This window comes from Miniopterus schreibersii (assembly GCF_964146895.1).
Source record: "Miniopterus schreibersii genome assembly, chromosome: 2".
Taxonomy (NCBI): Eukaryota; Metazoa; Chordata; class Mammalia; order Chiroptera; family Miniopteridae; genus Miniopterus; species Miniopterus schreibersii.
The window spans coordinates 152182122-152206273 of record NC_138102.1 but is presented as its reverse complement, the minus strand read 5'-3'; the positions used below and the strand labels follow the sequence as shown (position 1 = coordinate 152206273).

General features: G+C 39.0%; 1 protein-coding gene across 6 annotated transcripts in view; it reads left to right on the top strand.

The window, feature by feature from the left end:
* Nucleotides 1-24152, top strand: part of BICD1 (BICD cargo adaptor 1) — a 168450-nt gene that overhangs the window by 55828 nt on the left and 88470 nt on the right. For all 6 annotated transcript variants that reach the window (XR_013998103.1, XM_081127014.1, XM_081127016.1 and 3 more), the window contains exon 2: nucleotides 19311-19523. Coding sequence is in view for 5 of the 6 variants with exons in the window: in XM_081127014.1 (XP_080983140.1) it covers nucleotides 19311-19523 (213 nt within the window). In the remaining variant the exon portion in view is untranslated. The remainder of the gene's footprint in view (nucleotides 1-19310; nucleotides 19524-24152) is intronic.

Below are 24152 nucleotides of genomic sequence, written 5' to 3'. Positions count from 1 at the left end.
TATCTTATGTACTATACGAAGGAGTATATTTTAGCACATTTTCAAATTCATCTAAGCTAATGATCCTATTGGAAAATATAATTTCTCACTCACTGGTTTTTGGAACATAATTCAATTTTCTTAGCAACTTTTGCTTATAATTGGAATTTACTTTTTATGATTCTAACAGAGTAAAACACTGACCTATGTAATTTCAGTGTAATTAAGTTTTTCTCTTTACATCTGTGTGTACCTCATCAATTCAGCAAAAGCAAAACTATAAGTCCCTGCACAGCACATTACTGGGAGGAAGTAATTTGCTGATCTCTTCGCACTGTAGACCCTGGTGTCTGGCAGAACTGTGATGGTAATTGCTCTAAGATGCATTCTGTTTACAAAGACTAGTGTTGCAGCTATTTTTAATTAGCTGCTACAGATGAAAAACTGCCAGTGCATGCTTGTTAGATCTACTTAAATTTATTCCATTCCAAATAAAGGAGAATTTAAAGAATATCAGTGTATGAATGTCAGAGGGATGGAGGAGGGTGTGTGGGTGGAGGGGGAGAGAGTAACCAAAGAATTTATGTGCATATATACACAACCCAAGGACATGGACAATGGTGGGGAGAGGGACTGGGGAGGGGGAAGGAACAGGGTGGAACGGCTCATTGGGGAGAAAAAGGGACATCTGTAATATTTTAAACAAAAAAAAATAATAAAAAAAATATCAGTGTAGAACAGGAAACCGCTCACTATCAATCAAGTTCAGAAAGGTGGTGGTCAATATCTAAATGTCTCCTTTTGATTTTTAAAAAATGTTTTTTTATTGATTTTAGAGAGAGAAGAAGGGAGGAGAGAGAGAGAGGAAAAATATTGGTCGGCTGCCTCCCGCACCACCCCTACTAGAGACTGAGCCCGCAACCCAGGCATGTGCCCTGGCCGGGAATCGAACCAGCGACCTCTCAGAGCACCAGGCAATGCCCAACCAACCGAGTCACACCGGCCACGGCTCTCCTTTTGATTTTTAAGGGAAGGAGAAAAAACAGATTTCTTACAGTGCAGACTATTACATTCTGTATTGTATTGTAGTTTTCTAATTTTTTTCTTATATGTAAGTTTCTGTCCTGAGCAGATGCTTCATTTTCAAGGAAATGGTGCTTTGCAGTCCCTACTGTTGGGCATAGTGCATAGAAACTATTTATTGATATGAGGAGATTTGTAGTACTTCTGTTCATAAAAATTTTAGAAATTGTTTGGAGAAAATCAAAGGATCGGAAATGAAGGAGAGTTAGAAGTGCTGTGATAGTTTATCATGAAGTTTGGTGAATATCATTCACAGAGCTTTATTTGTCCAATGGGTTAAAAATGTGCTCATTTTATTTCTGTGTTTCTACAGGTCTTTAGGACAATTTGCTATTATTTTAAAGTGGCAAAATTGATGCTGATAGTCAGGACTGTTGAAGAAAGCTGACATTTTAGGTACTGTAAAGTGTTTAAATAGTCTGTGATAGTATCTAATGCAGTACCTTAGAAGGAGAAAAACGGATTTATTGATTTCTTGATGTACTGATTTCTTGCTACTATATGGCCCCATATAGTCAGTAATTGACTATAACTGAAATACTTTTTGAAAGATGATTGTTTTCCATCCTAGGTGAAGACCTAATGAGAATTTGCTTAAAATAACAGCAAAGGAACTTAGACTTCAAAAAAGCAAAATGAGATGAAGAGATTAAGAAGTACAATTTGGTAGTTACAGATAGTCATGGGGATGTAAAGCACAGCATAGGGGATACAGTCAATGATACTGTAATAACTGTATGGTGTTAGATGGGTACTAAATTAAATTTATTGGGGTGATCACTTCATAAGTTTTATAAATGTCTAATCATGGGGTTGTATACCTGAAACTAATATAGTATTTTTTGTCAACTGTAATTTTAAAAAGTATAGCAAATACAATTACATACAGTACATACTATGCAATAATGATAAGTGACTATGTTACTGGTTTATGTATTTATTATACTATACTTTTTTGTCATTATTTCGGAGTATGCTCTTTCTACTTGTTAAAAACGTTTTCTGTAAAAAAATAAAATGAAATTCTAACAGAAAAAAAAGGAAAATGAGGATGATAGAAATTCTTTTGCAGTAGGACTCCTTTTGCCTGCTACTTTGGAACTAGGTAGATAAATTAGGCAGCTAAATTATCTTTCAACTTTTGATTTAAACGTTTGTATTTCTACTAATGACATTCCTGCAGAACCAATTTTGTGGTTTTCGGTATGATTTGTTGAATTCCAGAAGTAAATTATTGGTTAGGAACATGTTATGTATAAGTTTTGACCAAGTGGAAGTCTCTTTACTTTTTCATGTGTGTGCCTGAACTAACACGTAGGAGCAGAACCACCCTCAGGACCCCCACTCCTTCGACAGCCTGCACTATCTGGCAGGGGAAGCAGGACTCCACCTTCCTTAGGATGTGGGAAGTAATTTTACAAGTAAAGAAGTCCAAGGTGCCCTGGCCGGGTAGCTCAGTTGGTTAGAGTGTCTCCCCATATGCCAAGGTTGTGGGTTCAATCTCCAGTCAGGACACATACAAGAAACAACCAATGAATGCATAAATAAGTGGAACAACAAATTGATGTTTCTCTCCCCCCCCCCCTTCCTTTCTCTCTCTCTAAAAATCAATAAAAAAAAGTCCAAGGTGCACATCATGTTCAATTTACATTATTGCTTTTGTCACTTTCTCTACCAGTCATGGAAATGTTTTTATTATTAATCACAAACCCTAAGCAATTCCCATTCTTGATTTATATGCTTCTAAGAGCCACATCCACTGCTGTGGTTTTGTTACCTCATTAGTCCCTGAGGCTAAGTTACGGTGTGATAACACACAACCCCCAGGATTTTAGGGACTTGGAACAACGAAGGTTTCTCTCTCATGCTATCCGTCCATTTCAGGTAAGGAAGACTCTAGTCCATGTCATTGTCATTCTGAGGCATGAGCTGAAGGAGTAGCCCCTGTCTGAGGCTTTGCTAGTCTTTTAGCAAAGGAAAAAACCCCCACAATGGAAACACACAGTGGATCTTAGAGCTTCTGCTTGGAAGTGGCATGTGCCATGCCACACATTTTACAAACCAAGTTAGGTGGCCACTGGGGATGTGCAGTCCTCTAGAAAGGGGCACCGCACGTCATGCAGCCAAGCCTGGATCAGTGTGGCAGGGATGTAGAATCCCTGGGGAGGGGCGAGGGACACTTTGAGTAATGACACAGTCTGCTGTAGTTATAGGATCCCGACACTCGCTGTAAACAGATTCTCATCTGTTGTGCGATAAGGTCTGATGTCTGACTTCTGTGACACAGGCCGCCCTTTGTACTCACCATGCCATTCCATTTTCTTCCTGGGATTATAGGAAGTTAGCCTTTCTCAATACCTTTGCATTTCTTTGGGTCTGGGAGACTGTTTATGGCCAGTGGATAATGGGGAGAAGTGATGTGCACACTTCTAGACCTAGCGCCCAAATATCTGGCAAAACCCTCCTCTTCTTTCCTCTGCTCCGCTCTCCTCCCTTCCCCCCCCCAACTCATCACTGTCGGGGTGAGTACAGAGGAACCTGTCTCTCCGAAGCCCTGCTCAGAGATGTAACCAGAACCACCGGTCCAGAAACATCGACTCTGAGCTATGGGTTAGAACAAAATGAACCTTTGTTGTGTTAAGACGCAGAGATTTTGTGGTTCCTTGTTTCTGCGTTACCCTATCCTGACCAACATAACCTTGCTTTCTGAATTTATTTAATGATGCATATTTACTAGTGATGTGCATTTTGTAGTGGTAGCCAAATACAACATACACCTAAAAATTACTGAAAGTACACATATCTGCTGTAGAAATACAAATATGTGACCAAAGAATGGATTTTTGAATTTTATTTAATTTTAATTAATTTAAATTTAAATGGCCACATGTGGCTAATGGCTATCTTAGTGGACCACGGAACCTTAGACAGTGGGAAGCTTGTTGGCTATGTGATGTATTATAAATCTATCTGCTTTCTCAGCCATCTAAACATAAAAGCAACATGCTATTGTTACCAGGACCCAAACGGTTTTGAGTTCATCTGCCTGTGCACACCAGCCCAAAGAAACACAGGAGCAGGAGTTTGCAGTACAGAAAGAAAAATAGTTTATTGAATTGGCCAATCTGGAGACGGGGAGCTAATGCTAAAGACTCAACCCCCCAGTGGGGTATAGGTTACAGATCATATAGGGCAAAAATCACAGGGCACCGTGATTTAGGGGTTTTGGGGTTATGCTGGGAGTTGGTTGGTTAGAGGTGAGGTAAGGGTGCTAAATGATTTCTTCAGGCCTTGAGGAGAGCTCTGAGGTCAGCTCCAGCATCTCTCTGGTCTTATGGGAAAGTAGCCATGGGGTAGCTCCACCTTGGGGCTCAGGAGCTGAAACATAACTTAGGTCACGGTGTTATCTTTAGCCTGCCAGAGGTCCAGACCCTGTGACCATTGGTCAGGCCCAGGCTATTCTCTTCTGCTGCCTTGGGGGTTGCTGATTATCAGGAGTAAAGGCTAGGTCTCTAAGGGGGGTGGAGATGACTTCTAGCAGTAGGATTTAAAGCTAAATTTAATCAAAGTCATAAGGACCCTTGGTTTCACTGTCTAAATTAGACACTTTCTGGATGACTAAGAGCCATAAATGAACAGCAGAAAGTAATCACATCTTTATATAGTGTTTCATGGGTGGTGGTTGTGACATTGGAGTACTAGTCAGAGTTCTCTACTAGTACAGGTTGACTTGAGGGTTCATGTTAATAGCTTCTAAATATAGATTGCAGAAGTACCAATAGGAGAATGGACATTTTTGCCAAAGTGTAAGTGTGGTCTTTAATGATATAAAATAAATGTAAAATGGATAAGACTTCACGTTCATTTCTGAATTTCTTCAGTGTGAAGTTTGTGAGATGTATTAGAGTTGACAGCTTTGCAAATGCTGTGCCTTTCATTAAATTTCTGTATTACATTTGTGGAGATGCTCATAAGTCTGGGGATCATTTACAGGTGCTGTAAAACATTGCCTATGTTTCTCTGTGTTTAAAGGACAATTTCAGAGCAGGAACTGACTCCTGTAATGGGAAGAACATTGGATTCAGTGCAAAATACCTAGACTGTGTTGTCCCCTCTCTCACTAATGGGCTATATGGATTTGGACAGGTTATTTAAACTCTCTGGGTCTCAATTTCTTCTACAGTGAATTTATGAGCTTAGACTACTCACCAACCTCTAAAATTATATGGTCGAGCATTCCTTTATTTCAGTCAGGTTTTTTCTCTTTAGCTTTTTTTAGTCACATGTGGAATGGGACATATTAGAGCTGAGCCCCCCACCTGTGTCAACATGACTTAACTCGTTGCTCCAGGAAATTCTTGCCCGGGAAGACCGGCACTAAATTAATAAATAACTTCACTGTTTACTTTAGGAAATTCTTTCAAATCAATTTATGAAGACAAACAGTCTGCTCCTCTGGGCAGACAGCTCTGTTATTAGAACAATATGTTGCTCACCTGGGCAAACAGCTTGACAAGTGTTTGGAAGAGCGATGTTATGCATGAGGCCTTGAAAATGAATCTGCTGTAAGTGCTACTTTATTTTACTGGCTAACTGGGAGAAAAATATCTTACCGTGTGAGTCTAGATATTTTCCCTGACTAGCATGAGACTCTCCATAGTGTGTGTATGGGTGAGGTTCATGATAACAAGATTAGTGAGATCATAACCATCAGGTTAATAATGACAAGGTGGGGGAGCAAAACCAGTTTTCTATGTCAAACATAAGTTTACAAGTTTTTGTAAATGATCACTTGTCTATGGTATACATTCTAAAAAATCCCGTTTTCTAAAACACACATAGTCATTTTAAAATATATATATATATATATTTTATTGATTTCAGGGAGAGGAAGGAAGAGGGGGAGAGAGATAGAAATATCAATGACGAGAGAGTCATTGATCGACTGCCTCTTGCACTCCCCACACTGGGGATCGAGCCCGCAACCTGGGCGTGTGCCCTGACCGGGAATCAAACCTCGATCTCCTGGATCCTAGGTCGATGCTCAACCGCTGAGCCACGCCGGCCGGGCAACACACATAGTCTTAAGGTCACAGGCTAAAGCCTTCGCAGTCTGAAACCGCTTACCACAGAGGTTCCCTGACGTTACTTACCCAACCAACAGTTTAGAGTTACTTAGTAGTTTGACAAGAGACAGAGCACGTGCAAATTTAAACATAAAGCAGAAATTCGTGCCTGTTGCTTAAGTGTTCTTTGTTCAGTGTGCTCTAAAGACCACCAAAGGAAAGTATTTATCAATTCATCATATTTTTGACCCTACACCTTAAATAACCCATATCAAAGTTATTTTTTCTCGAAGTTTGTAAGTATTTTCATCACACATAAGATCTCTCTTTTTTTTTTTTTTAATTCTCATCTGAGGATATCTTTTCCATTGCTTTTCAGAGAGAGTGGAAGGGAGAGAGAGAAAGAGAGAGACATTGATGCGAGAGAGACACATCGATTGGTTGGCTGCCTTCCTCATGAGCCCCACCCGGGGAATCCAACCCGAGACCCTCCAGTCTGTGGGCTGATGCTCTAACCACTGAACGAACCGGCCAGGGTGAGATCGCTCTTTATAATTTTAACGAAGGCTGAATTAAAGTGTTTTCAAGTTTATAATTTTATTTTCTCATGAAGCCTGATAGGAAGCGCTTTGTCCTTAGGGTCACAGTTCCACCTCAGGAACTGCGATCGCAGATCTGAGAGCAGCTTATTGAGGATGCGGAGTTAGAACTTAGAGAACCTTTAAGAAGGAATAGCCCTGAGACAGCCCATCGGCATTTACATCCTGTTGCTGTGACGTAACCTTTTTGATGTGGACACATTTGATGTAGACTGAAAAAGACATTTTGATGTTCAGTTAAAACAATTACCCAACAGTGTGTAAAGCAAGCACCCTTGCCTTCCGTGCCGCACCCGGCCCTTGGCCAGCTTGTGTTCTCTCTCTTTCCTCCTGTCTCCTTGCCCCTCCTCTCTGCCCCTGCCCTGTTGATACGGGATATAATGGCAGGCCAGAGAGGGGGCGAGGCATACAGTCAGAGACAAGTATGAGATGGTTGAGGGTCAGATAACACCTGGCAGGCCAGCCACATATAACTAGACATCAGAAGTTGACTGGCCATACTTACTCATCTCAGGAAAAGCCATCAGTCACTCAAAGCAAAGCATCTTTTTTCCCTGAGATTTTACTTTATCTTTAATGTCTTCATCCAGAATTCCACTTCTCATTTCACTGATTGGATAAGGGCTCGGGGTGAAAATGTTTGGGCCTGTGGAAGAAAAACTCATATTAATGTTGGCTTGAAGGAAAGAATTGGCTTATGGTTATCAAACTATTACAATCAGGCCCAAAGGGGAAAGCCAAAAATCCTTTATATTTTCTCACTGACAAAGGAATTTAAGCACTTTACCAAGGATGTTACATAGAGAGTTGAAACAGCTTCCTTGACAGCCAACTAGTGTGTATAGCTTCAAAATTAATGACTACGTTCCCCAAGAGATAGGGTTAACCTTCGTGGCAACTTGTTGCAAATTAGTTAAGACACTTTTATGATGACAAGATACAGATCAACCATAAGTAAGACAGAAAAGGGCCTTTGTTTACCCCAGTGTAGGTTAGGATTTATAGTCTTAGTATCTCCAGGTCCTAGGCATTGTGACTAATCTTCATCTATCATATAACTGTAACTCCCTAATCTAAATCTGTGAGTAACAAGAGTGCATCATATTTCTTTCTTTTTTTGATCTTTTATAATGATGATTTTGGAGAGAGAACCAAATATCCTTAAAGTTCTCACAGACTATTTAATAATTGGGTACATGTGCGATTACATATTGATAAATGCTTCAAAAATACTGGGAGAAATAATGAGGGGCCTGAAAGTCCTCCGTAGTCAGGGTCAGGGTCAGGGATGAATGTTTCATTACTTGGTAATAAAAACTAGCAATTTGTGTCTTTGACAGGACGGCCTGAACACCCTGACTTATCGCTGGGCCCTCCTGCTAATTGGTCAAGTTCTCTACTCCCATCCTTCCCCTGCTGGTGGCTGAGAGCCCCTCTAAGCCTACTTCTTTCATTATTTCACACTTTCCCTTTAGCTCTTTGCACTGCACCAAGCTCTGCTTTTCTTAAAATTGCCCCCACACTCTCATGGCTTCTGATGGTCTGAGTAAGAACTGTTGACCTCCTTTCTCCCCCTCTAAGGCCTTTACTAGACCTGCCACCCTCAGCTGGAAGCTCCTTCCACTCCTTGCCAGTTCACTATCAGTTGTTGGTTTTAAGACCAACATCACAGAGGAGCCTGTAGGTTCGAGCCCTGGTTTCCTCAATTACTGGACCTGTGATTCTAGACAAGGTTTAACTTTAATTTCTCTCGATCTTCTTTCCCTTTGACAGCTCAGGCTGAGCTACTGACATTTGCATCTACTGTTCATTTCCACCTTTATTGATATTCCACTTTTTCCTGTTAATACTATATGCTACGAACTCCATGAAAGTCAACACAGTAGGAATGAGTTGCAGAGAGGAATACATGTGAGGCAGAGAGGAAGTTATTGTGAATCAGAACAAAATTCATGAAGTGTTCTTATAAAAAAAAAAAAAAAAGTTCTTATAAATTTCTGGCAAGAAAGCATTGAGGATAATTAAAAGTTAAAAAGATTATATAAAATACTACATCACTTAATATTAGGATTCAGTCACATTTTATAGAAAACTCAAATCGAGTTGCCTTAAACCTAAAAGAAGTCTAGAGGTAAGTAGTTCAGGGCTGGTGTGACGGTTCCATGATCACAAGGGACCCAGGCTCCTTCTCACATTCCTTTCTGCCATTCTTAGTGCTGGCTTACATGCCAAAACTCTCCTCATGGTCACAAGATGCTCCTAGTGCTCCAGTCATCACATCAAGTTCCACGGTAGAAGAAAATGGAATGTCAAAAGCACATATCTCTCCAGTGAATCAGCCCCCTTTTGATAGAGCTTCCCTGGCTTCCATCTACTGAACTGCTTATAATTCCTTGAACACCCCTAGAATCCAAGGAGTTTAGGAAAAGTAGTCTTTAAGCTGGTGACATGGCCATCCCAAATAACAGCAGCATTTCTTACTAAGGAAGAGGGAAGAGTGGCTACTGTGTAGGCAACATGTAGTCCCTTCCACAGTAGCAAACAAGGGCAGAGCTCACTCCATGGTGGTTCTGCTCTAGTTTAGCCTAAACAAGCACATATCTTTTTTTGCTGAAACTACTTTAGTACCCCCTAACTTCCTATAAGCTCACTGCAAAAGTTTCCAATTATCTTATGAGTACTTCTTACTGGGTTCCTCATTTCTAATCTCTTGCTGCGGTTCTGCTGTACACAGTATGGGAGACTCGATACGCAGGCTCCCGGTCGGAATCCCAGCTGCGCCACTTACCAGCTGGTGACCTTGGCAGGTCACTGAAATGTATGGGCAAATAGGAAATAATGTTATTTGTTATTATAAGTAATGTTTTTTTTTAGGCAGAGGTGATTTTTAAAAATTTGAGTGAAAGATCGCATTACTTCACATGAGGACAAGAAGACACTGAAAACGTAACAGTCCATTCACTTTCTTAACCAATAAGAACATAAGTGCCCACATACAGAGCAAAGGAAACCATACATCCAAGAAACATTTTTTCGCTCTCACTTGATTAATAATAAAAGTCACTTGAGTTTTTCTCTTACGTCCTAGTCACAGCTGAGTTTTAAGAAAATCTAGGGCAATTGATAACTCCATGTCAATACTGCTTTTTTGCTCATAACTGCAAGATCAGGAATATAGGGTATCCCAAAAATGTATACACACTTTTTTTCTAATAGCTCAATTGATGTTTTTTTCTTTTCAGATTTAACCCATTGGAATTAGTAATTATTCAAAGTGCGTATACTTTTTTGGGGGGCAACTTGTATTCCTTTGTTACTTTCTTCTTTAGGTTTCAAAAAAGCCTACTGTGTTCATTCTCTGGGAGTAGAGTGTGAAATAATCTTTTTCCTGAATGAAAACCTCCTTTCTTTGGTTCTTTCTTCTGAAACAAGGCTTTCCTTTTCTGAGCCCTGAACTAGAGAGATTTCCTCTGGGGTATCCCTCTTATCCAGGGGAATTGGAGTGAGGTCACTCTGCTGAGCTGATTTCAGGTCATTTTCTTAAGCTGAATCGCATGAATGGCTTCACAAGTTGTCCTTTAAAGGGATAGTCTTATTTTTTATACAAAACCTGCATGTCAATAAAAGCACCTGATTTTCTTCATACAATATAATGAGGCCTTGACATTTTGGGATCTGGTACCTAAATGCATTGGCATGCAATAAATGTTTGTTGGAAGGAAGGATGGCAGAAAGGAAGAAAAAGAAGGGAAGGGTGTTAGTAAAAAGAAAAAATTTTAAACTGGGGATTGGCTTGAATTTTAATTGGGAAAATGAATGTGAAATTTATTATTTTTATACTTAGGGACCCAGAATATAATTTACAATGATTTAAGAGGTTAACTTTCTTTTATCTGCATTTTAATGACAAAGACACTTATTGACAAGACCCAGGAAAAATATTTTACCTATATTTTACACATGTTTTGTTCAAAATACAGAATCTATAAAAAAAATTGAAGAATTTCTTTCTGGTTATAATACTCACAACGTGTGCATTTGCGTTTTGCTTCTGGACAGATCTTTTGAGATTGCTTGCTGTGCACACATACTTCCTTACAGTGATTCTTAAATTCTCTGTAATTTGCTTGTTGGCTGTAGTAATAAGAGGCTGAAAGTGAACCACCAGAATTAAGATTGACCATATACAATAATTAGGGGACAGTAGTTGTCTAACACTTTTGATCCCAAGATTTCTTATGAACATGTATTACCCTGCCAATAAAAAGAAAAGCTGGAAACTAGAGAGGGCCAAGGGGAGGAAGCGTAGGTGGCCTCCAGGCTGTGCAGATGGAATCCTTCTGGTTGAGCCAAGTTCATGAAGGTAGAAGAGATCGTGGTTTGAGGTCCAGACAGTGATGATGAGTAAGGACAGTGTTGAGGACCTCAGGAGGCCCAGCAGACAGTGGTGGGCAGGATGCAGAGGTCCTCAACTTGCCTAAATTGTTAGGGTGGGAGAGGAAAGGTGGCACGATGGGTAATTTGTTTTCTTTTTCTGCTTTTTTTCTTTTTTCCTATATTGTATTTAATAATTAAATATGCTACAAAGGGGAAATATGCTATAAAGGGGGAAAACCCCTAGGTTTTATGTGTTCACAGACTAAATTTCAAAACCAATATGGCTTTGCTCCGTTTTTTTTCAAAGTATGGTGTTTTCATTTAATACATTGTGTTAGTATTTGCTAGTAATGACATCCAGTTTGATGCAGATATTTCAGAGTTTAAATAACTTAATGAGTAAGGTTTAGAAGATGCAAGTTATCTCTTGTGTCAAAGGGGGCTGCTCCTTACTTCAGTACCTTATTAAAGCATTACAGAGTAGCCTAAAAACAGGCACACTTAGGTCATATGATTTATAGCCAACGTGGCCCTCGACATCAGTGGGGAAGGAGGGGCAGTTCATTAAATGGTACTAGAGAAATTGATTATTCATATAAAAATAATGAAAATAGATCTGTACTTATTCCATACACAAAGATCATTTGAAGGTGAGCTAAGCGATATAAATATAAAAGGCCACAACTTTTAAATGTTTGGAAGAAAATACAGCATAGCTTTATGACCTTGGAGGAGGGAAGGCTCTTAAGTGAGACACAAAATGTGCTAGCTAGAAGCAAGGGACTGGTCATTGGACTACCTTAAAATCAAGAACATTAATTCATCAAAAGACATCACTGTGTGTGTGTGTGGGGGGGGTCATAAACTGGGAGAAAATATTTGCCATACTTATAACTGACAAATAGTATATAAACAGGGACTCGTTCTTTAGGAAAATGAGACCTCACTTCATCAAAAGACCATGTAAAATGAGTGAAAAAACAAGCTGTAAATACTGGGGGAAGGTACTTGCCACACGTTTCACTGACAAATTAATATAGGGAAAATGCACTCTTTTTTGAGAAAAAATGAGAAAAGGCCTTGAATAGAAACTGCATGGAAGTGGGTATGTGAATCTTTAGTAACAATATGAAATGTTTGCCCTGGCCAGTGTGGATCAGTAGTTAGAGCGTCAACCTGGGTGTGAAAGGGTAGCGGGTTCGAATCCTGGTCAAAGGCATGAACCTGGGTTGTGGGTTCGCCCCCCCATCCCTGGTTTGGGGCTCTGAGGGACGCAGCCAGTAGCAACCAGCCGATGTATCTCTCCCACATCGATGTTTCTCTCTCTTTCTCTCTCTCTCCCCCTCCCTCTCTCCTTTCCCCTCTCTCTGAAAAGCAACGGAGAAAATATCCTCTGGTGAGGATTAAAAAAAAAAAGTGAACCCTAATGTAAGCTGTAGATTGGGGGTGATAATGATGTTTCAATGTAGATTCATCAGATGTCTCTCTGGTGGAGGAGGCTATGCATGTGCGAGGGCAGGGAGAATAGGAAATCTCTGTACTTTCTTCTTGATTGTGCCATATACCTAAAAAAGTCAGGTCTTAAGAATAATTGGGGCTTATATTTTGTGTTTTTCTTGTCATATTTTCCTAGGAATTTATTATATACACAGCTTTATTAAGGCATAATGGGCACACAGCACATTGCACATATTTAAAGTGTACAATTTGATGAAGTGTGACATAAGCATGCACCCGTGAGATCACCACCACAACTAGCATATGCATCAGTGCCTAAGATATCCTTGTGGCCCTCGCAGTCCTCCCTTTTGCTCCTTCACTCTGTTTCCTTGGTCTTCCCTCCCGCCCCTCCTACCTCTGTACTTCTTCCCCAGAGCCACCACTCCTCTGTTTTCTGTCACTATCGATAAGTTTAGATTCTCTAGAATTTTGTATAAATGGAATCTTACAGTATGTACTCTTGTTTTCCTGGCTTTTTTTGCTTAGTATAATTATTTTGCAACTCAACCCTGTTGTTGCATGTATCATAGTTCTTTCCTTTTTATTGCTGAGTAGTATTCCATTGTATGAATATACCCCAAGTTGTTTGTCTATTCACCTATTGATGGACGTTTCAGTTGTTTTTAGTTCTTGGCTATTACAGATAAATTATCTTTGGTAAATAAATACCTAGGAGTGGAAATAGCTGGGTTATATGGTAGACATATGCTTGCAGTGATTTATTTTTATTGTTTTTGCAAACAATAAAAACTGGAAATAAAGTTGTTCCTTCACCTTATGTATTTTGAGAAGTACTAACCTAGGAGATATGCATGGAAATGTTCATGGCTACGTTGTTCGTAATAGCAAAAAACTGGAAGCAATCCAATCATTCATTGTGAGGAGACTAGATTATGGTCATGTGCTGCTTAACAATGGGAGTATGGTCTGAAAAATACGTTGTTAGGTGATGTCGTCATTGTATGACCATCACAGAGTACACGTACACAGACCTGAGTGGCAGAGCCTATTACTGCATTTGCACATGCTATGCTCTTATACAGCTGGCGGTGCGTAGGTTTTGTGTATACCAGCAGCACCACAGACACGTGAATTGTTCCTTGTGCTACGAAGTTATGACAGCTACGGCATCACTAGGTGAGAGGAATTTTTCAGCTCCATTATAATCTCATGGAACCACCAGCATATATGTGGTTTGTTGTTGACCAGAACGTTATGCGGTACATGAGTGTGCTAAAACAAGTTACATATTTATTCAGAGGACTACTTTATAACAGTGGAAATAGATAAATGATAGCAACACTAATCATAATGGAGGAATTTAAAGTTGTGTTCAAGCAAATTGCAAAAGAATGCATGTAGAATAATTCCATTAGATGAATTTTAAAAACAAACAATATTTGACAATGTATTACCTAAACAAGAAAATGGTAAATACAAAATTTAGGATAGTGCTCACTTGAGGAGGGCTTTAGGATGCAATGAGGGATATACATATAGAACCAAGGAAGGGCAAACTACTTCTTAAACTACAGAAACTTATCATGATGTTATTTTTTGTGCTTATATTTTGTTATATCTTTTCTTTTGTGAATATTCAATATATAACAACAAAATTTAGAAAAACCTCTGCATAGTTGAAAAGGGAGTTTGTTAAGCAAGACAGAAGGTACCAATTACAAACCATCAAGGATAGAAAAAAATCTAGGCTTTAAGTTTATATATATTTGAATGATGGGCTGTTAGGTATTATGTTTGGAAAAATCAGGGGCATTAAAACAAGCTATCACAGAATATTTAATTGAGAAGTATAGAAATATGGTATGTTATCCATTAGAATGATGTCTTGTAGCCACACAATATGGTGATTAAATCAGTTAAGGATGTGTAGTAGATTGTTTAAAAAACTATCGTCAGACTCATCAAGTTAAAAATGCATATTTTTTACTTTTATGATAAGTGAGAAATGGTTTTAAAAATGCAAAATGGGAATCAAATATTGGTAATCAAATATTCTGTATTTCCCAGATGGATAGAATTTATACTTGGGTAAGAGTTAGGTTAAAAGCCAGAAAAGATGGGGGAAGTTAAGAAACAAGTTGAAAATTCTCACTAAAGAGATAAAACTGAATTCTTTGCTAAAATAAACCTTAGAGCCTATGTCTTGAGAAATTTCTGTGTTGTTTTTTAATTTTAATTTTTAATGGCTTAATAAGAAAACAGATACATCAGAGCTCCCTTTTTGGTAAGAGGTTTGGTGTTTCAGAAATATGTAGGGAGCTGCTCTCCTTAAAGAGATGAACAGCCTCCTGGAAAATCTTTACATTAGAGGAAGCAACAGCCTGCCAGTATCAGATCTGAGACTTCCAAAGGTCAGGAGAGAAGGGTGGGGACTGATATTTAATAAGCATATACTATTTCAGAGGCATTTTCCTGTGGATTTTATACCTCTCATCTGATATCCTTTAGGACTAGTCTGTTCTTACTTTTAAGGTAGATGTTATTATTCTCATTTTACACTTGATGTAACTGAGACATAGAAATTCAAAAATCTTGCCAAAGATTTCAGAGGAGGCAGATTTAAACCCAAATGCATGTGATTCCAAAGCCCATCTTCTTCCTACCAATAAAAGCCAATAATTATCGAGCACTTACTGTATCTGTAGCAAGGACTGTTCCAAGTGATACACAGATTTTCTTTCAAGCCTCATAATAATGCTATGAAATAGAAATTGTTATCCCCATTTTGCAGATGAGAAAACTGGGGCACAGAATGTTAAGTAATTTGCTCAGTGTCATTTAATTAGTAAGTGGCAGAGTTGGTCCAACTCAGGAGCGCACACTTTTAACCTCTTTAGCCTCTTGTGAGTACATGTGCCCTTTTCAAGGATCAGGCTTGATTCTAATGGTCAGAGAAACCTCTGACTTCTAAAAATGTTTAAGCCATATGAGTCATGGAAACAGATTTCTCCCAGTTGGGTGCTTTTGGGTTGTCTTACCTCTAATGGTCCCTTCTTTTCTAATTGGATCATACTCTCTAGTACATTTTACTGCTGGAATATAGTGGTTTGGGAAATGTTTTTTAGCCAGTTCTAACAAGTTTAGCTATTTTATTCCTATTTCTTGTGCATTACGAGATCCTTTAGACTCACTGTTGTCCACGGAATGAGAATGATTCTGTAATAGAACTTTCAGTTTAAACTCTCAAACTCCATTCTTTTACATGGACTTTCTTAAAGACTTAATTTAAAACAAATGATAATTAAACATTTTTAAAAAATAAAATTTTAATTATTTTAATCATTTGATGGGATTATAATTCATATTCTTTATTTTAAAAGTATTTGAAGTAGGTTAAAATAATACAATGTTATAAAAACCAAAAACTCAAAACTATACAGAAAACAAGGCATATGTTAGTTATACCAGAAACTTAAGGTATTGTAGTTAATTGCTACAGAGCATTTAATGCCAAACTTCCTGGTAGCTGAGGGAACAAAGAAATATAATTGGTCAAAGAATGTTTATTATATGTTCAAGGAAGGAAAAGTCATCCATTGGGGAGGATGGGTTTCAGTGACAGGCCAGTTGCCAACCCTTTACTTCCTACAAGTTAAATCATGTCCACATACTCCCTAGAGCACTTGGACCTTAAAGTGCTGTGGTCGAGACTTTAAAGAACTGCCACTGAGTCTTTTAAGAGGCGCCATGGCTATCTGTAATTCTTGCTTAGCAACACTTAAATTCAGGCTTGCTGCTCTGGGGAAGGGTCAGGTTCTGGCTCCCTCCCCCCTTTGTTCACGTATCTGCTCAGAGCAGGTATGTGCTGAGATATCTCCTCTGACTGTCCGCTCTAAATGAGGCTCCCTTCTGCACACCTGCACTATCCAGCACAATAGCCACTGGCCATATGGGACAATTGAAATTAATTACATAAGATAAAATTCAATTCTTTGGTCACAGTAATCACATTTCAGGAGCTCAGTAGCCACTCAAGGCTAGTGTTTATTATATTGGGCAACAGAGATACATCATCACAGAGAGTTTTATTGGGCAGTGCTATTTTATGCTCTTACCCTGGCTTTCATTTTCTTTTTTTTTAAATTAAAAAAAAAAATCTTTATTGACTTCAGAGAGAGGAAAGGAGAGGGAGAGAGAGAGAAACATCAATGATGAGAGAGTCATTGATCGGCTGCAGCCCGCAACCCGGGCATGTGCCCTGACCGGGAACCGAACCCTGATCTCCTGGATCCTAGGTTGATGCTCAGCCGCTGAGCCACGCCCGGCCGGGCTCTGCCACAAATTTTAATGAAAGGATGAAAATTCTGTAACCAGGGACACATTTTTTAAAGAGAATGATGCCATTAAATATACCAGCCAAATTTTCTTTTATCTTTCACATTATGAAGGATAATAAGTATGAAAATTTTTCTTGACAGCTAACATATTGTCCTGAACATAAAAGTTAAAAATAACACTTTTCTTTGGATTATGAAGTCATGTGAGTGGAAGGAAAAAAATCAAGGTACCTATTATATAGCTAATTGGACTTACTCTGCTACATAATTTAAAGCAACTGCGATACATTGCAGTGTATTAAAGGCAGTATTGTGCAATTGTAGCTACACACAGGACGAGAAACCCTAATACATTCTAAAATTGTATAGAAATGTCAATTTACCACAGTTAATTTTAAGTAAAATTTATCCATGAAATGATTTCAGTGTCTAAAAGGAGTTTGCTATCTGGACAAAATACAACTAGAAGCACGACTACCCTAGGTTTGCCTATAAATAGACATGGAAGCTAGTTTTGTGATTTCTGCCAAGCATGCAGCTTCAGTAGCCTTAAAAAAGATTGTTTCTCATCTCTTGGGCCCAGCATTGTGAGAATATACTTGGGATGGTGACGGAGGAGGGAGTTACCTAACAGAGCCAGACAGGTCTGATAAGTCAACTTTCACAATTAGCCAAATGATAGATGTCGGTTGGTTGTCATGCCCAATTCCAGTTACTGACAGTTAGGAATTAGGTAAAGTAGGAGCATTTTTCCTTTGCCATCCCTTTCTAAGATGCAGATATTTTCTGAGTAGTGTTCTCAGTAAATTTGGAAAGGCGGATCGTTGCCCATCTATCCATAGGCTATGCAGGATTGGTGTTATTTTTCTATTTTAAGTAAAAATGTCCTCAGATAACCTTTCATCCTTTCACTGGTTTTAAAATCAGGTCCAGTGAAGGACCAAATTCTTCATTAAAAAATAATGACTAATTTTAGAAACCCATAAGTTCAGTTAAGGTTTCTAAGCTGCAGTAAATATGCGTTAAGGATTCATCAAAATTTTTATATTTGCAATTTTAGTTTTTGATGCTTTTTTGGGAAAATCTATTCTATGTATGTATCTGAAATTTAAAAATTTCCTTTGGTGCTGGATCCAGATATGTTCACTTGCTGTTGAGACCTTCGGGGTTGTTTTAGCCACCAGGAGGCCATGTGCTGAGAATAACGTGAGAGCCATAGACTGCCTGAGTCTATTGATTTTACTCAGGCAGAGTAAAGAAAATGGTCCCATGGAAGTTCTCTGTTACACAGAAACGAGAAAGTAGTTGTGAAAAGGAAGCTAGCTGAGGAGCTTGACACACAGTTCATGCTCATTTTAAATTGCTCGACTCGTTTATAGCTAAAGAAGTTTCAGAATTGTGATCCCATAATTCCTGTCAGAAAAAAATGAACTAGACAGTAGTGTTTGGGTACAGTGCTTTTTATCTTTAGCTTTGTAATTGTAGCAAAAATACCAGTTTCCAAAATTATTCAGGTTAGGTTTTTTCTTCTCTACTCCTTTTAGTGTAGTTATGTTGTGCATTTGCGTACAGCTAGGTTCATTGGTTGTTTGTGCTCCATTTGGTTTCCCCCGACACATAGAGATTGATTTTAATTATCATTTATTGGGAAGGTAAGTGAAGCATTACTATAGCTCTAAGAGTCAGAACAATATGAAAAGTTCATACTCAGAAAAGCGCCGCCCCCACCCCTTGTATCACGTTTCACTCCCTCATTCTTTCTACCCCATTCTCACTCAGCTCATAAAGATAACCAATTTCATTAGTCTCTGATTTATTATTGTTTTTCTTTTTGCACAAATAAATAGCTACATGTATGTTTTCTTATACAGTGACTATATTTCAATGTCTGTATTTCACTGGGCAGTTTGAATGCTGTTTGGTGATTTTGTCTTAAGAGTACTGTTCATGATTGGTGTATCCTTACTGCTAATGTATTAGAAAGCTAAGGAAACTATTGCTTTCTTTCTTGAAAAATATTTTGGGAATTTTTATTCTAGAGTGAAAATGAGAACATGAATTTTGATGGGCTCATTAGCACTGAACTGTCTGTTCTTTACTAGGATATGTTAAAAAAAAAAAAAGGTAACAAAGCAAGCAGCAGCGGTTTTCAGGTTTTCTTTAACCCATTGTATATATTTTTAGCAACATATTTAAAATTTTTGTTCCTCCTTATTAATTGAGTTTGAATTATTTTAAGTCTCAAGGAGCGCTGCTAGACTGTCACATAAGAGATGTCGTTCTTGCTTCCCGAGGTCTTGCAGACTAGCTCTTCTTACAAGCAAAGCAAAGGGAAACGCTTTCCCAAGCCTGTTCGGCAGCGCTAGCGTGCGGCATTTCATCGTGCGCTTTCTTTCCGAACCCTGCAGGCCTTTGGGCAGTCCTTCTCCATCCACCGCAAAGTCGCCGAGGATGGCGAGACTCGGGAGGAAACGCTGCTGCAGGAGTCCGCGTCCAAGGAAGCTTACTACCTGGGCAAGATCTTGGAGATGCAGAACGAGCTGAAGCAGAGCCGGGCTGTGGTCACCAACGTACAGGCAGAAAACGAGAGGCTCACAGCGGTCGTGCAGGACCTGAAGGAGGTAAACAAGCACCCGGGGGAGATTTGTGGGCGAGAGAAATAGGACGACATTCTGCTAGAGGAGCTTTTGTAAGCAAGGAGCCCCTAATCCAGATGCTAGCACTTTCTCTGCTTTTTTAGTGAAATGACAGCCTGTTCCGAGATGAGCGTCTCTCTCTCTCTCATTGTTTGTTAAGAATGAAAATCTTTACTTACTGAGTATTTGGGAATTGGGCTTGCTGCTTCTGCAAAGGTGTTTAAAAAATATAGTGACCTTAGCACCTCTCTCCCCTTCCCTATTGTAGTACACTGTGGAGAACAGTGGTTGGCTGGGATGCTCTGTGTCAGCACTGACTCAGACGACAGTGGCGTTAGCTCCAGACTCTTCACGCTGGGCAGTGAGACCTCGGGAGAGCGCTCTGAGGGGCCTCAGAGCCTGGCCATGCACAACCGTAAACTATTTCTGTGATTGCAGACAAGGCAGCAGGTTGCAGCGGGTATGAATGAGGTCTGGGAGCCTGCCCCCCTCCGTCCCCCGACCTCCCCGGACTGTTTCTCCCCAGCTTTCCCGCAGCTGAATTACGTGCCTGACCAGTTCCGACAGGCAGCGTCAGTCTGCCAGTGGTGGTGGGGACACGGAAAGCCCAAAGCAGCTTCATCCCCCAGCCCCTTTGAAGAGCATTTCTGGAAACTTCGTATGAAAGCATTCACTCCATTTTTTGATATGAAAGCTGCAGAAGAGGGGCCGACGCCCTCGAATTCCTGCACCAGTGCAGTGGAGGTTGACCAACGGGTGCTAAGTCCACTACCAAGTAGGCTTATTAATTGAGCATTTCAGTAATAGAAAAAAGTGGATAAAAAAATGTTTAATCTTGTGAAATGTAATAGAAGTAATCCACTGATATCTTTTTTAAAATTAGTGACACGTTACATATAGGGTCTCATTATTCCGAGACATAAGTTGTCCAAAATTTATTGGAATTTAATCAGTAATTTACATTTACACATGTCCATATTACAGTGAACATCTACACTAAGGTTTCTGCTTTCATAGTTCATTATTTTTGGACATGCCTAAATATAGTAATGTGACTTGTGGAGACAGAAAGGAGCGGAAAAAAGTAGAAGTTAGTATCTTAGTACTTAAGTGATAAGAAGAACATGAGACAGTTTTCAGGAAGTGACCCCTGCCTTACTTCCCTTCCCTTTGCTGCAAACAATTGTTAAAAACCAATCTGCTCTCCAGTTCTTTATCTGATGCATCTGTATGTGCTGGGCTGAGGCCATCACTTGCTTACCTTTTATAGTAACTAGACCTTCCTCTTCCTCCTAAGGAATTGCCAGTCACCCTTCTAATCCCTGCCTTCCCTGTGAAACAGGCGTCCCCTGCAGAAGTGCACCCAAGGTCGTGTAGTGACATAGACCACCGTCCTTGATTAAATAAGATACTGAACATCCACAGAGGCAACCTCAGCAACCATGAGCAGCAGGTTCACGTGGCCAGTTAGCAGAGAGGGCGTGACATGGCCAATGTGAGGGCCAAGTGCACACGCATGTGGGTGATTTATGGAGAACTGTGACCAGTGAGTCAAGCAGTCGTGATTACCAGTTTAATGGATCCTCAAAGCTGCACATCCCCGCAGTCACAGAGCTGTAGCTGAGGAATAGCAAAGGTTGAGGAAGGGCCAGGCATCCAGTCATGTTTTTCTGTTGAGGCAAGACAATGGCGATTGACGGAGCATCCTCATGCCGTGCTTGAGCGCGGTTTCCAATGAGTAGATCCATAATAAGCAATAGGACTTGGTCACTAAGAATGAAGATGTAAGTTAGGAATGAAGTGAGGCGGCAAAGGAAAAAGATTTGGAGGAGCCTTTCATTCAGATCAGCTCTCAAATGTTGGTGAGCATCAGAATCACCTAGAGAACTCATCAAAACGAGTCCTGGGCCCCACCCCCAGAGCGTCTGAGTCAGTAGGTCTTGGTGGGACTCAAGAATTTTTATTTTTAATAAGTTCACAGCACGTGAAGCTGTGGCTGCTGCGCTGGAGACCACACTTTGAGAACCATACTTTAGACCTTTTGGCCAACCCAAAGCTGGAAAAGTGAGCATCATAGGCTCACAATTAGGGAATTGCTGTTAAACACCGTAATCTCCTGAATGAATCCTTTGGCTATAGTCCTCCGATTTCTGTGCATTTTCAGTAATTGATTTGCAGTAAGATAATAACTTGTTACATCCAAACTTTTTAACCTAAAATAGCTCAAGGCTGTTTAGCTGTGAGGTAACTAAAAAAAAAGAGCAAGTTGTTGGTTTCCTAGTCTTCTGAGTGTGCCAACAATGTAATTTGTTGCTGTTCTCTCTGACGGGCTGAAAGCTAGTGGTATCACTACCCCTTGAGGCCTGCTGTTTTTCATCCATGCCTCATGTTTTAATGTAGCTAATAAAACTATTAGAATTTAGAACTGATGACATTTGTAAAAGGAGAAAAGGAATACATTCTACTTTTTGGTGTATTGATACAGATTTTTGATGACTGGTGTTAAATTAAAATCCCAAATTTGTTCTTATTGTAGGCCCAGTTTTATTTATTTTTTTGTATTCTGGACGTTGACTGATGTGTAGTGATTGGAAGAGAGATCATAAAACCAAAAAAAAAAAAATCATGACCTGATGGACCCTGAAAAATAGACAAGGATAATCAATGCCAAATGTAGTAAATCATCAGCTTGACAGATGCTGTGTGAATTTAATAATTTAATTAATGGAGTCATTTTTATTCGCAGAAAGGATTCATCTCTTATTTCAATAGGATTGTTGGTGCTGGCAAAGGTGTATGTGTGTGTATATGTGGTGTGTGTATTATGGACTTTTTATACATATGTTTGCATGTGCGTGTGTGTGTAATTACAAGGTCAAATTTTGTTCTATATATTGTAGGTATTGGATAGTATAGTGGAAACAAATGGAAAATTTCTGAATTAGATATTAGGAAATCAATATTTGGTCTCAACTCTGCTGAAAGTTTTAGAATTTTATTCATGGCATTTGTAAAAGATTATTTTAGTATATAGTAAATACATAATAAACATAAACTGTTGTAATTAATAACTTTCTGCATCTTTCATTAAAATATCCTTGAAAATACCACTTATTATGTAGATCCACTTTCTTAAGTTAAAGAGATGTTAAATACGTCTTTGAATTTATTGCCTTGAAAATTCTTTCTGTTGAGATACGAACCTAGATGTTTTATATAAGTCTTTTCATTTTTAAACATTTTAATCAGTCTTATTGTATATATATCTTTAATACCAAACTGCTTTAAATAATTTTTTAAAGTTCAGGGAGTATAAAAAATATCACCAAAATCAAGGAGCCAAATTAGGAATTAATCTTAACCAAATTAGGAGTTAATCCTACAGGGCCAGTAATAGAGGGGGAGAAAATCCTTGGATTGCCTTGATGGGCATTATTTTGCTGAGAACTTAATGAGAACAGATAGATTACTATAGTGCCTAAGCAGATAATTAGTAAACAAGTTTGAATTTCATTTTTCTATCTCCAAACTATAATAGAAGACAGCCTAAATAGGCTTATTTGGACAATATTTATTGAACACTTACTTTGTACTAAATTAAACTAAAATCCACATTGATAGAATCACAAAATAAGATAGTGAAACTTTTAATACTACCAAATACTCTCAATTGTTAGTAAGATAAGTCAGAATTTACTGCAATATTTACAAAGCATACAATGCAATTATGCCAGTATTACTAACCAGAAGTGGTGTTTATATAAAAAAGAGATGTCACAGAAGATAGACCCCTTTGGGTGGGATGCAGAAGATTGGAGTGGGAAACTGGATTATTGACCTTAGTAGAGATTAAGTCTATACTTTTAAGTGCAAATAGCTAAACCTTTATTGATTGCCAGCAGTGTGCCAGGCACTGCCCTAAATTCTTTACCTGAATTAACTTGCTGAATCCTTGTAACAGCCCTATTGAAGTAGGTCCTATTATTATATCATCTCATTTTACTGATGGGACATGTGAATCACGGAGAGGTCAAGTAACTTGTTCAAAGCACATGGGTAATAAGTGACAGTCCCGGATCTGAACTCAGGAAACCTTGCTGTGATCTAGATACTCCAAGCCATTTCACCATAGTTGCCAAGAGCACATGTTTCCCTCTTCTGAATCTTGCCTCAAGCTAATGAAATTTCTGGCACAATATAAGTACAATAGCTAAGTTTGTAACTTGTGGATAATATTTTATTAGGATATGGCCATTTTATATTTTAAAAACTGCTTAATCCATATGATTTTTATTATCTTTGAAGCTCTGTTTCCCCCTTTTTGAAATATACAACCAAATTTCATAATGTATCAGTGGCTCAATTTCCAGAAATCTGTTATTATGCCAACATTTTAAGACTATGCCTGTTACACAATAAGGAATCCACGTCTATAAACTTTTAGGGCGTGAGTGTACTTTAGTGAGTGTACCTTAGTGATTATTTGGTTAAGATGAATAATTCTTTCTCCTGTAGCCCTGAATGGTCATGTTGCCATTTCTCAGACACTTCCAGCACTATGGAGAAGATGAACTATGAGCCTTTTAAGGAAGGATCTGCTTTGTCTGTCATTTA